Source organism: Quercus lobata, chromosome 9 (genome assembly GCF_001633185.2).
Source record: "Quercus lobata isolate SW786 chromosome 9, ValleyOak3.0 Primary Assembly, whole genome shotgun sequence".
NCBI lineage: Eukaryota > Viridiplantae > Streptophyta > Magnoliopsida > Fagales > Fagaceae > Quercus > Quercus lobata.
Window position 1 is genome coordinate 46,679,860 of NC_044912.1, and position 13,015 is coordinate 46,692,874.

Below are 13,015 nucleotides of genomic sequence, written 5' to 3' on the forward strand. Positions count from 1 at the left end.
AAAAGAAAGACAGCTAGCTGTGGAGGCGGTTAGCTATATGTACCAAAAGCTAGGAGACCCCTTGCGAGTAATAGAGAGTGAGAGAGAGAGATATATAATTATATATTTTGGAAGGGCCATATCACCGAACACTTTTTGTTTTTTGATTTTTGGATGTAGAGCAAATTAATAGTATGGAATATAATTCCTTTGTTGTTTTTTTTTAGGTCAAAGAGTGGAGAATATATATAATTCATCAGATTGATATTAATATAACATTTTTATGACAACGATGACACCATTTTCTCCACCATCTTCATTATTAGCAACTATTGCCCGTGCCACCACCAAACCTTTACCTCACTAATCACTATCACTTCGTATCAGGCTGCTGCCACTATGGCCACTATCATCAACCCATTGATATACACTATACTATAGGCACCGTTGCATCAACCATTTGGTCCTGACCAAGGGGATGGAGGCGAATCTGATAATCATACATGCATAAAGTAATAAAAGATAGTTTTAGCTTGTATTTTCATGCATGTTTAGTTCTAAACTAGTTTGGGTTATTAATTATTTCCTTCAACTCACTATGTACAAGAAAATTTATAATACTATCTATGTATTTTTTTTTAAACTAGTCTCATGATTCATTAAAAAATAAAGTTATATAATTAAAACTACACATAAAGACATTTACAATATACACTTTAAACAACAAAATCTTATACTCAACACTTTAATTCAATGTGAATTTGTCATATCCATCCTACCATGTAAATTAATTGATATATTGATATTTAATTAACTATGATGTTAATTGTAAAAATTTGAATGATTAAGTGCGCACATCGCATATACTCTAATAATTTTTTTTTTTTTTTTTTTAAGTAGTTCTCCTCTATGGAAAAATTGAACAGTGCTATTGAACCATGAGGCTTCTTAGCATATATGAGAATTTAAAGTTAATTCTCCTCATGAAAGAGTTAGCTGAGCAATGCTATTCATCAACAACAATGCCATTAACGTGCATACCCTAATACTTTATAATGGAAAACTATCCACTTATATAATATGTCAAAATTAGTACACTAATTAATTTGGATATATATTAGATGAAGTCATATAATAAATCTCAAACAAATTAAAGTGTTGATAGAAATAGAACATATATAGCTGATACATAGAGTTACTAAGTAGATAGTATAGGAAGAACCCTAACAAAACAAAATGAAGAGAGAAAAGGGGTCCCACATTAATCCAAGTGGGAAATGGAACCATGTGCGATCATATGGTGGTTGGCCCCTATGTTGCCCCACTAGACTTACCTTTCCCCTCCAAAACCTCAAACTGAAAACGAAAGGAAAAGAACCTCTCTAATTCAATTATTTCTAATTATATAAATATATATATATATATATATATTAAAATTAAAAATTAAAAAAGAAAAGAAAAAAAAAAAAGCATTGATTCCCTGACCTCAAGTCTCCTCCCTCTTTTTAACACCTCCCATTTCCAATCTCTTCTTATTCTTCACATTTTTTTTCATCCTATATTCCCTTATTAATCTCTCTCTCTCTCTCTCTCTTACAATGTAGATATTGTGTCAGAAAATACATTCCCCTTTTGTCCTCCTGAGTTCTGAGCAAGCGGACCCTTTTGTGTCAGAAGAAAATCCCCATCTCCAACTATTGTTTTTCTTTGGATCTATCCCTAAAAGGCAACCCTTCTAGACTAGTTGGTTACACGTACAACCATAATATATCTGCATCACCCACACTAGTTTTCACACATAATATTCTTCACAGAGTGTTTTTAGAGAGACCCTTTTGCCCAATATCAATACCCTTTTGAGTTTTGAACCCTAATCTCTTCCCAACTATGAATTCTAAGCGCTTCTCTCCTCCCTCTTGTACAATAAAATCTAGGTTCACCCGCCGCTTCCTTCGAGCCTTCTTGAAAATAAATAGGCAAAGAACTCGTACCCCATCTTCCCCCATGGAGATCTGTCAGCGATATCTAAAAGTTAAGCTTGCTGCTGATGTATCCATGGCTTCTGCTGTGGGTCCAAGGAGGGCTTGGAGTCGTGCTATGCTTGCAAAGATTCGACACGGTGTTCGTGCTGGAAGCACGAGCTCTCTTACCATGAGAAAAAGAAAGATATATCATGGAAAAAAGTCTACAAAGGAGGTAGGTATTGCTGGCAATGCCAAGATGCTTAGAAAGCTAGTGCCTGGTGGTGGTGAAGCAATGGATACATGCAGCTTGTTAGATGAGACCTTTCATTATATAAAGTGCCTCAGCACTCAGGTAAAGGTGATGACAAGAATTGCTGATCAAATTTGCTCTACTTGAGCTGAGTTGTGATATATTGTCAGATTTTGCGTTGAAATAAATATGCAACCAAAGAGATCTTACTGTTTGTGAAGAATAAATTCCCATCCTAATTAAGGAACACATGGCATGAGGGATGAACTGTAAATAATTAAATAGCATTTGTATATGGTTTAATTTCTTTGTTGTGCTTCTTCTCTCTTTTTCCATTAATTATTAGTATTATTTTTCTTGGTAGATGGTATATTAATTTTTATGTAATGAGCTATAATGTGGGGTTAGAAACTGATGGGATTTAATACCACTTGTGGCTGAAAAGCTTGTTTTGATTCTATGCCTTTCTCCTCCCATAACTCTGCCTTTTTTTTCTTAATAATTCAATATAGTTTTCCTTAATTAAGTTTCCCTCTTTGTCTTAATGATTAATCGTAATTTTAAATTAGTATTTGCATAGTGTTACAAGTATCAAGAGCTATATTAACATGGTTTATTTGATCAAAATAACTTTATAGCAAACTAATTTAAGACTTACAAACAAATCCATTCATTTAGAAAAGGAAAAGTACTACATAATGGTCCAATTAATACATCATTATGCTCCCTTTCTTCGAAAACCATGACCCATATGTGTTCCCTTTGGTTTTATATTTTTTAGGGTTGTCATCCAATTGCTTCAAAAGTACACCGGCAAAATGATTTATTTATATACATATGTTAAATGCTTCTGCTTACTCATTCCTAGCTAATAGTTTTTTTTTCCCCCCATTTAATTAACTTCATTAGAGCTTTTTAAAAACCTCGTGTGAGAAAAAAACTTAGCATATTGTTATTGTATTGTTGTAAAACGTCTCACAAAAATCAAATATTTTACAATTTTCTTTTAAGCTTGTATAAATCTTAATTAGGCATACATAATGACGTGGTAACATGTGAAGCACCATAGGCCAAAGGGTGTGTTTGGATATCGCTTATTTTGCTGAAAATAATAAAAAAATAATTTTCAATTACTGTTCACACTAAAAAACATTGTTCATATACCTTGATATACTGTTCATGTCCCATGAACAGTGCACCAAGCACTGGTCCCAAAAAAAAAATTCAAAGGCTGAAACACAAAACGTCCAAACGTGGACATGATCCAAACGCTCACAAAGGGGTACTTAAGCTTTTTGAAGGGTGAGGCTTACGAGCTATTTGGTTCTTGTTTTTAGAATTAGTATTTTCTTTTTTAAATATCCACAAAAGCATAAAATAGTTCATAATTATGTTACCAAACTTTCTTTGGAAAAAAAAAAAAATTGTTATCGGATAGTTAATTATCTTTGGAAATTTAAATAAAATTATATTTTTCTTCTCTAGCTTTTTTGTTTTCCCAACTCCAAAAAAAAAAAAATATATATATATATATATATATTCTTTTTACTTTTAAAAAAAAAAACTCTAGTTAAATTCCTAGAAGAAATTAAGATATAAATTTTCACAAAACATGAATTTATGCAAATTCTAATTAATAGTTTGAAAAAGAACAAAATGAATGCTAGAAAGAAGTCTAAAACAATCGTTTAAAATTTATTGATTGATTTTACTAATTATATGAAGACGTACTTATAGCTAAGAAAATTTTCTCAGGATAAGTTGGTTAGATTTCTTTCAAATATATCATTTCAATATTTATGAAAGTATCTGAATTTAGTATTTGATTTATGTAGTCAATATAACTATTTTACATTTTTTTACCAGATAAAATGTACAAACATTCAACTAGAAATGATGATCGCAAATATATAATTTTAACCAAATTTTATTAGAAGTTTTACCACAAATTTTGTTAGATTTTAGTAACGGTACGTGAATAGGTCAAAAATAATCGAAATGATGTAATAAAAGTAAGATAACTGGGATTTGGGATCATACATCAGAACTCATAAACTTGAAACTTCATATATACCATTAGAGCTTAACAGCATGATGTGACGCCTTTATGTTCAGTCTTCTTGTAATATTTTTGTTCTTTTTAACCTACTCAAGTTTTGCCTATTCATATCATCAACATCTGCATTAGATTTCCATGTCGATCAGGACATAATTTGCTTCAAATACATATAAAACAAATGTTCCAAAACTACCAATTTTTCATCTGGTTTATTCTATTCAACCTAAAAAAAAAAAAAAAAATTCTCTGAAAAAATTAAGGTATTTTGGAGAAACTCCTCTAATTGTGTGTATTTGTTTTGTAACATGGAAATTTATTGTGGAATAAAGCGGAAGCAACAAAATAAGACAAAGGAAATAACCATATTACAAATATATAGGCTAAACATCATCATTTTTTTTTTTTTGGGTTAAAAGATGATTCATTAAAACAAACTAAACACAACACGCACAGCTCCCTCAGGACAGAGCCTATTACAGAACCTGCCATCCATGTCTTTCCTAAAGATTTCTAACACGTCCACAGGCGGACTACTAAAAGCACAATAATTTAATTGAGACGTGGTTTCCATAGTTATGAGTTCTACTCCCCTTATATGGCTGCGATGCAGAAAGGCAGAGCCCAGACCTAACCTTGCTTGCGTTGCTTGGATTTTGACCTTCTTGTGCTTCATGCATTCTTGCTTTTCACATGTTCCTCTTATCCTCTTATACAAAAGGATTCGGGCCTTTATGGGTCAAATATTCACTGCTTGATCAAGAGGGTCTTGGGCCCCTTTATTTAATCTTACCCAAGCTATTCTGCAGCAAACCTGTTTTGAGTTTTGTCCTTTTCTCATGGTATTTGGGCTATGCTAGACCCAAATTTACTCTTCTTGAAAGATGTATCTCATAAAGGTCATCTCTTCGGCTCTATTCCCTATATCATCCTCGAGTCCCATATATTCTACCGTAAGTTGCTTTCTCTTGTATTTATCTCTTTGTCCAAGTGCAAGTTTAGGCTTTTATTTCCTTTTGTTTTGGGCTTAACCCATTGATCTTTCATACTTTCGGCTTTCTTGCTAGGCCCTCAGGCCTTACTTCGTTGGGCTTTTGGACTTCTTTTGTTGAGCAATAAATATGTGAACAAACGGGTATCAACACAAATCAAAGAACTTATCAAATTGAAACAAAAGAAAGCAAACTTAAAATGACAAATTCGCAATGACTTATTTGATAAATGCTGGAAATTGTTAATTATAGTAAATTTGTCTATTGGGTGTGATATGAAAGTAGAGTCTAAACTAAGAAGAAAACGATGGAGACAATTTGGGAAATATTCATAATAAAAATAGAAATAGAATAGAAAGCTTCGTTTATGTGAAATTTAAACGGGTTAAAATAAAAGAATTGACTTTTTAATTTTAATTAGACTAAATATTTGAAGATGTTGATGCAAATTCTCTAAGTACTCTATTAGTTGTACTCAGTGTTATTAAACCTAGCCAAGCCAGGCTGGTTGGATTAGTAACCTAGTGACACGACACATAGATTAGTCCAGGTCATCAATTAGATTGGATGTGCACAAGACCCGATCAAAACCTATAAAACTCAGCGGGTTTTAAGCAAACCGTGTGACTTGATTGGATTTTAATAACCCCAACTGGGTTTATGAACTGTGTAAAATTAAATTAATAGGTCCATCCCATTGAAATTTTTTACTGTTTCATATGTGATAATATGGTAATTTAAATAAGAGAAAATCCTTAAAAAAAAAATGTTCTTTTCAATTTCACATAGCCAATTAGCATGTAAGTATAAGTACATCAATATATATTATATAGTTTATTGCTTAAACCTTCTTTTCTCTTCTTTTGTTTATGTTTTGTGTTTTATTTGTTTACTGTTTTAAGTTTAAGCCTTTAGCCCTTTTTCTCTTCTTTTGTTTATGTAGTTTGAGATTTGCATTTTTATATATACAAAATTTTAAGACATGTAATAATATTTTATTTAGTAAAAATTTTGTTACAATCTTATGACATTCGTTTATTTTGCTTGTGAAATTTTACAGACTTTCTAATGCTATTGCTTGTAAATCCTTGATTTTGAATTATAATAGCAAGTTTAATTTTTTTTAAAATTACATATTCATGTTATGATTTTTCAAATTTACTTTTATATATATTTAATTTTAAAAATCTTTTTTACTTGACCATGCAATTCAACTGTTGAGACACCGGTTGAACTAGTGACCTAGTGATCCAGCTCATAAACCGAGCTAACGTTAGATCTGGGTTTAATAACTATGGTTGTACTACTTATGTTTATATTTTCTAGCCAAAAAATCACTTTAACCCCAATAAATAAGGGGTGCATACGTTTTGGTCCTTAATTTTTCTTCTTTGAATTTCATTCTTTGAATTTTATTATATAGTTTCAATTTCATCCTGTCATCATCCACCTCCTGAAATCACAATAAATTTATATATATAATCTTGTAATAATAGAACATATCGATACTAAAATATGTCATTCCAATGGTCTAATAAACAAACCAAAACGATCACTAAAATAAATTAACAACATCGTTCTCACTGATCGCCAAAAAGAAAAAAAAAAAATGAAAATCTCAAACTTGAAAGTAGAAGACAAATTATGAAGGTTGATGATATAATATTATTGAACTTTAACATGAATAAGCAATAACAATAAGAGATCAAAGTTAAAGTACATAACTTGCTTTCAAAAAAAAAAAAAAAAGTACATAGCTTCCAAAATATAGCTGACAAGTAAAAGCATTTGCACCAGTAAGCGTATAAATAAAAAAAAATATCAAATTTACACATTCAAGCCTCAAAATTACCCACATCAATTGAGCTAAATATGTGTAAATTTTCAAAATTATTATAATAATTGTGTAAATATACACGATTATTGTAGCTTTGTATATCATTTTTTTTCCTCTCAACTCTGGTCTCATCAAATTCCTCTCTCTCTCTCTCTCTCTCTCTCTCTCTCTCTCTAAGAAAAATGATTATTTAAATAAGTAGAAAGGATAATCTGGAGTGGGTGTTTTTTAAAAGTGGTTGTATAAGATAGAAAAAGTAAATTTTCATACTAATATTTTTAACATAATTTGATACGCAAGCTAAAGCAAAAGAAATCTTTGAGATTGATGGAACGGTTATGGTGGAACCATAGCTTTGGGATAGTGCCGATGCCGATTTTAGGCTCGCCAGATAGTGGAGGCATTGTAACTTTAGGTAATATTCGCCGGATGGTTGAAGTTGTGGGAATGGGTGGAATTGAGGGCTTTGCCGATATTTGCATTGGCAAAATCGACTTGGGCAACGTTGGTATGAAAGGTATCATGGATTGTGGCTGAGTTGAGATTGTGGGATTTGGCAATGTGGGTTGTGGCATGGTTGGCAATGTGGGCTGAGGCATGGTTGGGATAGTGGGAATAGTTGGAATTGTGGGATTTGGTAACTTTGGAATTGAAGGCAAAGATGGCTGGTTTGGGTTAGGCAAAGATGGCTGGTTTGGCATAGTGGGTATGATTGGCAAGGTTGGTACAACCGGTTGAGGAAATTGTAGAAGATGACGAGCTGCCAAGCTAATGTTGATGCTGCAAATGAACATTGTAATGAACAAAGCTAAGATGAAGCACTTGAAAGATGCCATTATTTCTAAGTGCAGGATTGGACCCAAAATTACAATGTGTCCTATTGCAAAAGATATTTGTGGTTTGAGCTTATATAGTGTTCGGAGGGGTATTTTTATTATTATAAAAATATAACTTACAATCTATGTTTTATTTATCGAATATAACTACAGGGTAGAACGTAACAAGTTTTTAAACATGCATTAATTTAAGAACTTATTGATATACAGTTGCATTAATTGGTATTTTAAAAGCCTAAGAGTTACAAATTTTATACCCTTTTAAATTTATTGGAACTATTAATTTTCTATGTAACTTGCTAGCGCACAACTCTTATAAATAGTCAAGTTCAAGAGAAATTATTAGGTCCATTGAGAGGACCATTTTAGCTGGAACCCAAATCCTTTAGAGTTCCTAGAATACTATACAACATAGAGTTCTTCGAATCTTGACCTTTCATTTTTTGATCAATAGTTTAGATTATAACATGTCATTAATCCATTAACAAAAATATTAAATAAAGATGACACTTAAGCTATTAAAAATAAAAACAAATTTACAAGTCATATTTTTTTTTTCAACAATTTAGAAAATGTAGATGTGATATCCAAATCACACTGCACCAAGCTTGCCTTTGGTGAGATCATGGTTTTAAAAAGCAAACCGGAGGTAAAAACATTTTTGCCTCCAGTTTAACCCAATTTTGACTTATTTGACCAATTTTCTCTAGTTTTGGGAGTTTTTCCTTAATCAGACTGGTGTCCAATTCCTAATTAAACCGGTCAAATTGGCTAGTTCGGTCCAATTTTCAAAACCATGGATGATATCACAGTGTCAAATGTGACGTAGGATGGAGAACTTTGACAAAGACAAACTCTCTACCTTTTATTTAAGGCAAAACCCAGCAATGAAATTAAGATTCTTTTATTTTTTTTAGAAGAAATGAAATCAAGATTCAATAAATAAAATTAGATGAGTTCAATGTAGTGAGATTTCACATTTGGGTTTGACTTATGGGTTTTCTTTCTAAGTATTTTTTTTAAATTAAAATAGATTAAAAAAAAAACCCAAAATACGACATGTTAATTTGTTTGGTTTTACTATTTGATGCGGTGTCATTATATAAGGTTTTTATTAGTGGATTAATGACATGTTATAATCCGAACTATTGATTAAAATATGAAGGTTAAAATTAAAAGAACTGTATGTGGTAGAATACCCTAAAAAATTTAGAGGATTTTAATCCCCTTTGTAAACCTATTAATTTCTCCCAATTCGGGCAATCTTATGGTGTATTATTTAATTGGTAATAGTTGTCTGCGTAGAATTAAATCCCTTGATGCTTTTGTATCCAAAAAAAAAAAATCCCTTGATGCACACTGCTCTCCACATAAAGGATGAATTTTGATTCTCTAGAAACCACGGCCACTTCTTCAGTAGCCTAAATTATGGCATATCACGTTAATAATATTTTATTCTAATTTTAGAATCTATTGAGAGAGAATGAAAAACAAACCAAGGCATACTGAACTCTAAACATATATTTCTTTTCTTTTTTTAACGTGTGTATAGATGACAATATTTGAGTATATGAATTTATATTTGAGTGATTAAAAAGAGTTAAGGATTTGAATTTGAAAAATATACTAATAATTTTAAATCTTAATATCCCTGAATTTGATGAAACTTCTAAATCTATAGAGTTTTAGAAATTCATAAAATATACTTCAATATTTATAAATTTGAAATTAAGACATCAAAATTCTAATCCCAATTCTTTTGTATGATGACTAGAAAAATTACTAATCCCATCCTTTTAAGAATTAGTACTTCATCCCACCAGTATCATTTTTATATAATATATATATATATATATATATATATATATAGAGAGAGAGAGAGAGAGAGAGAGAGAGAGAGCGTGGTTTAAGCACTAATTCTCCTTTCCATTTAACATGCATTACCCCTACCAGCTACCACTGCACATAGAGGCTATTGCACCAGAGTGATGCTGAAGGCAAAAATGTATTGATTAGGTAAGGCAAATTGTAAAAGATGACAAGCTGCTAGGCTAACATTCAGCTATAATAACTCAAAAATTTATTATAGCTGCTTAAAAGTAGGTTCTACAAAATTTTTGTAAGAACTGGCTCCTCCAAATGAAACTAACCGGTCCCCCCACGTGCCCTTGACTACTTCTTTCATTCAAATTTACTTAATTACTTTGACTTTTTTTCAGTCTTTCCTCCATCTCTCCTCCCCCCAACACATCAACAAACCCACAACTTTTATGAGTTTTACTCACTCTTACTATCAGCTTTTCTTTCAATATGTATTTTCTAATGTTCTACTTTCCAATCCCTTCTAAAAGAACTCATCACTCAGTATAAATGTTCTCATAGTCTTACACTAACTCTCTTCAATCTCTTTACAAAAATTCATTAGAGCATTGTTGAGTGGGTCATACATACATAAATAGAGATACATATATTTTTTGTGAATCAATATGATTATTTAGTCTAGACCGGCCCCTCCAAAGATAAATTTCTAACTCCGCCCCTGTTAACATTGATGCTTGAAATGGATATTGCAATTAACAAAACTAAGATGAAATTCTTGAAAGACACCATCTTTAATAATATACAAGATTGGATCTAAAAAATAATGTGTCATGTTCAACTAGTTGAACTATGTGGCTCTAGACTTGTACTCTTTAAGCCTAGAGACTTTTGCACCTTTGATTTTGAGGGTATTTATTTGATAAAACCTTAATGTTTTAACTTTGAATTTCAAATTAATTAACTTTGAATTTCAAACTAAACCCCCTTGTCTTGAGGATTTAAGATCACTCTACATGATAAAAAGTCTGCCACATGAACACTGAATAGGATGTAAATATTAAAAGAACTAACATAAAACAGAGTGAAATTTTTATTAAATTTTTTTTATTAATAATTTTTTTTAACACGTTATTAAGCAGTTGTTTGAGCTTTTTACGTGCCGAATAGATGTCAAATGCAACTTCTAAGGTTTTCTATTAATTTTAGTTAATAAAGACTTAAGAGTTACAAATTACAATGAACTCATTAATAAAGACTTAATTATGATCATATGAAATTGATTAGACTCATTAATTTCACATGCATTCAGCACAAAGCATGCATGAGAGAGAGAGAGAGAATGATTTTATGTGAGGAAGAAACACAATTGAATCAATCAATCAATCAAATATATATATATATATATATTGTGGGGCCCAGATGATTTATGGGCCAGGCCCATCTACCCAAGGAAAATCCGAAGGCCCAAGCCGAGGAGGGCTATGGCCCCAGCTCGACAAAATAGCCTGTGGATATCGCCGAGGACGGCTCAGTCCTCGGCAGACCCAAAGTCCCCCCCACTGAAGGAAGGGTAAAAACGGTATAGGACCGAAACCAGGACGAAAGATCTAAAATATCCAGGAAAAGCTGCCCTTACTGCCATTCAATGCTCTGAACCTGACAGAGCCGCATTCTTTGGCTTTTACAACCACCCCCAACGACTTTGAATATGGGCTGATGGGACAAGTATCAATTTTGGAAAGGTTGATCCCATACGTGGACGAAGGACAATGAACGGAGGCGAAGATAAAAGGAAAAACAAGTAATCTAAAAGGGGGGTTGGGAAAAATGGCCAAAAACCAGAGCCTCCCAGCCCACCTCCAGGAGAAAGACTCCAGGGGTGAAGGAAAACCGAAACTTGTACGAACACCACGAAAAACCCACCGCCTGTCGATCAAGGCCTAGCCTTCCAAACCCACGCTCTACAAATGATATTGTTAGGGGCCTTTTTACGTGCGAACCCGACACTGTTACGGTCCGCCGCGAATCGCGTCCTTACAATTGGCGCCGTCTGTGGGAAGGGCTTGTGTGTTGGTATAGGAAGTGGGTCGATAGAGTTTCTTCGTTATTTCTAACCGTTGGTTATAGAGTTCTAGTATAAAATTCTGTTAGGGACTACGTTTCTTGACTAGGGGCTTGGTTGAGGAGCTAACTCCCTTAAAGCCAAGGTCCCCCGAAAAGAGCAAACTAGGCACTTGGTAGCGTTAACCATATGGATAAACTCTAGGGGCTTGGCTGAGGAGCTAACTCCCCTAAAGCCAAGATCCCACACAAAGAGAAAACTAGGTTTTGGACAGAACTAAGGCATTGCATAGTCCACGGACTCAAGCCTCTAGGGAAACCAACTACCTGGATGTTGGAAAACTAGGTTTTGGACAGAACCAAGGCATTGCATAGTCCTCAGACTCAAGCCTCTGGGGAAACCAACTACCTGGATGTTGGAAAACTAGGTTTTGGACAGAACCAAGGCATTGCATAGTCCACGGACTCAAGCCTCTGGGGAAACCAACTACCTGGATGTTGGAAAACTAGGTTTTGGACAGAACTAAGGCATTGCATAGTCCACGGACTCAAGCCTCTGGGGAAACCAACTACCTGGATGTTGGAAAACTAGGTTTTGGACAAAACTAAGGCATTGCATAGTCCTCGGACTCAAGCCTCTGGGGAAACCAACTACCTGGATGTTGGAAAACTAGGTTTTGGACAGAACCAAGGCATTGCATAGTCCACGGACTCAAGCCTCTGGGGAAACCAACTACCTGGATGTTGGAAAACTAGGTTTTGGACAGAACCAAGGCATTGCATAGTCCATGGACTCAAGCCTCTGGGGAAACCAACTACCTGGATGTGGAAAACTAGGTTTTGGATAGAACCAAGGCATTGCATAGTCCTCGGACTCAAGCCTCTGGGGAAACCAACTACCTGGATGAGGAAAACTAGGTTTTGGACAGAACCAAGGCAGTGCATAGTCCTCGGACTCAAGCCTCTAGGGAAACCAACTACCTGGATGGGGAACCAACTATTTTAAAAAAAAAACTATGGCATATAAACCTCAAAATCCATCCGAAGAGAGCTCCGCGTTAACAGATGGGTTAATACCTTGATTGCGCGGATTCCTCGGTCTACCCTCTGATCCCCCAATATCAAAGGGGTTGATGCGATACGGCGCAACATATTATTCAAAAGCACAACCAAAGCCCCTCGCTACTCGGCTACCCTCTCGGACGAATTACTTAGAGTT

The 13,015-nt window shown here is 33.6% G+C and overlaps 1 protein-coding gene across 1 annotated transcript; it reads left to right on the forward strand.

Annotated features, from left to right (window-relative positions):
* Nucleotides 1-1,517: 1,517 nt before the first annotated feature.
* On the forward strand, nucleotides 1,518-2,519 carry LOC115960835 (transcription factor IBH1-like). Its single transcript, XM_031079827.1, has one exon. It carries the CDS (start codon nucleotides 1,867-1,869, stop codon nucleotides 2,338-2,340), a length of 474 nt encoding a protein of 157 aa, XP_030935687.1. The 5' UTR covers nucleotides 1,518-1,866; the 3' UTR covers nucleotides 2,341-2,519.
* The last annotated feature ends 10,496 nt before the right edge of the window (nucleotides 2,520-13,015 follow it).

Bases quoted from the DNA above. Each gene is read 5' to 3' on its own strand.
- LOC115960835 (XM_031079827.1), top strand. From the start codon at position 1,867: ATGAATTCTAAGCGCTTCTCTCCTCCCTCTTGTACAATAAAATCTAGG.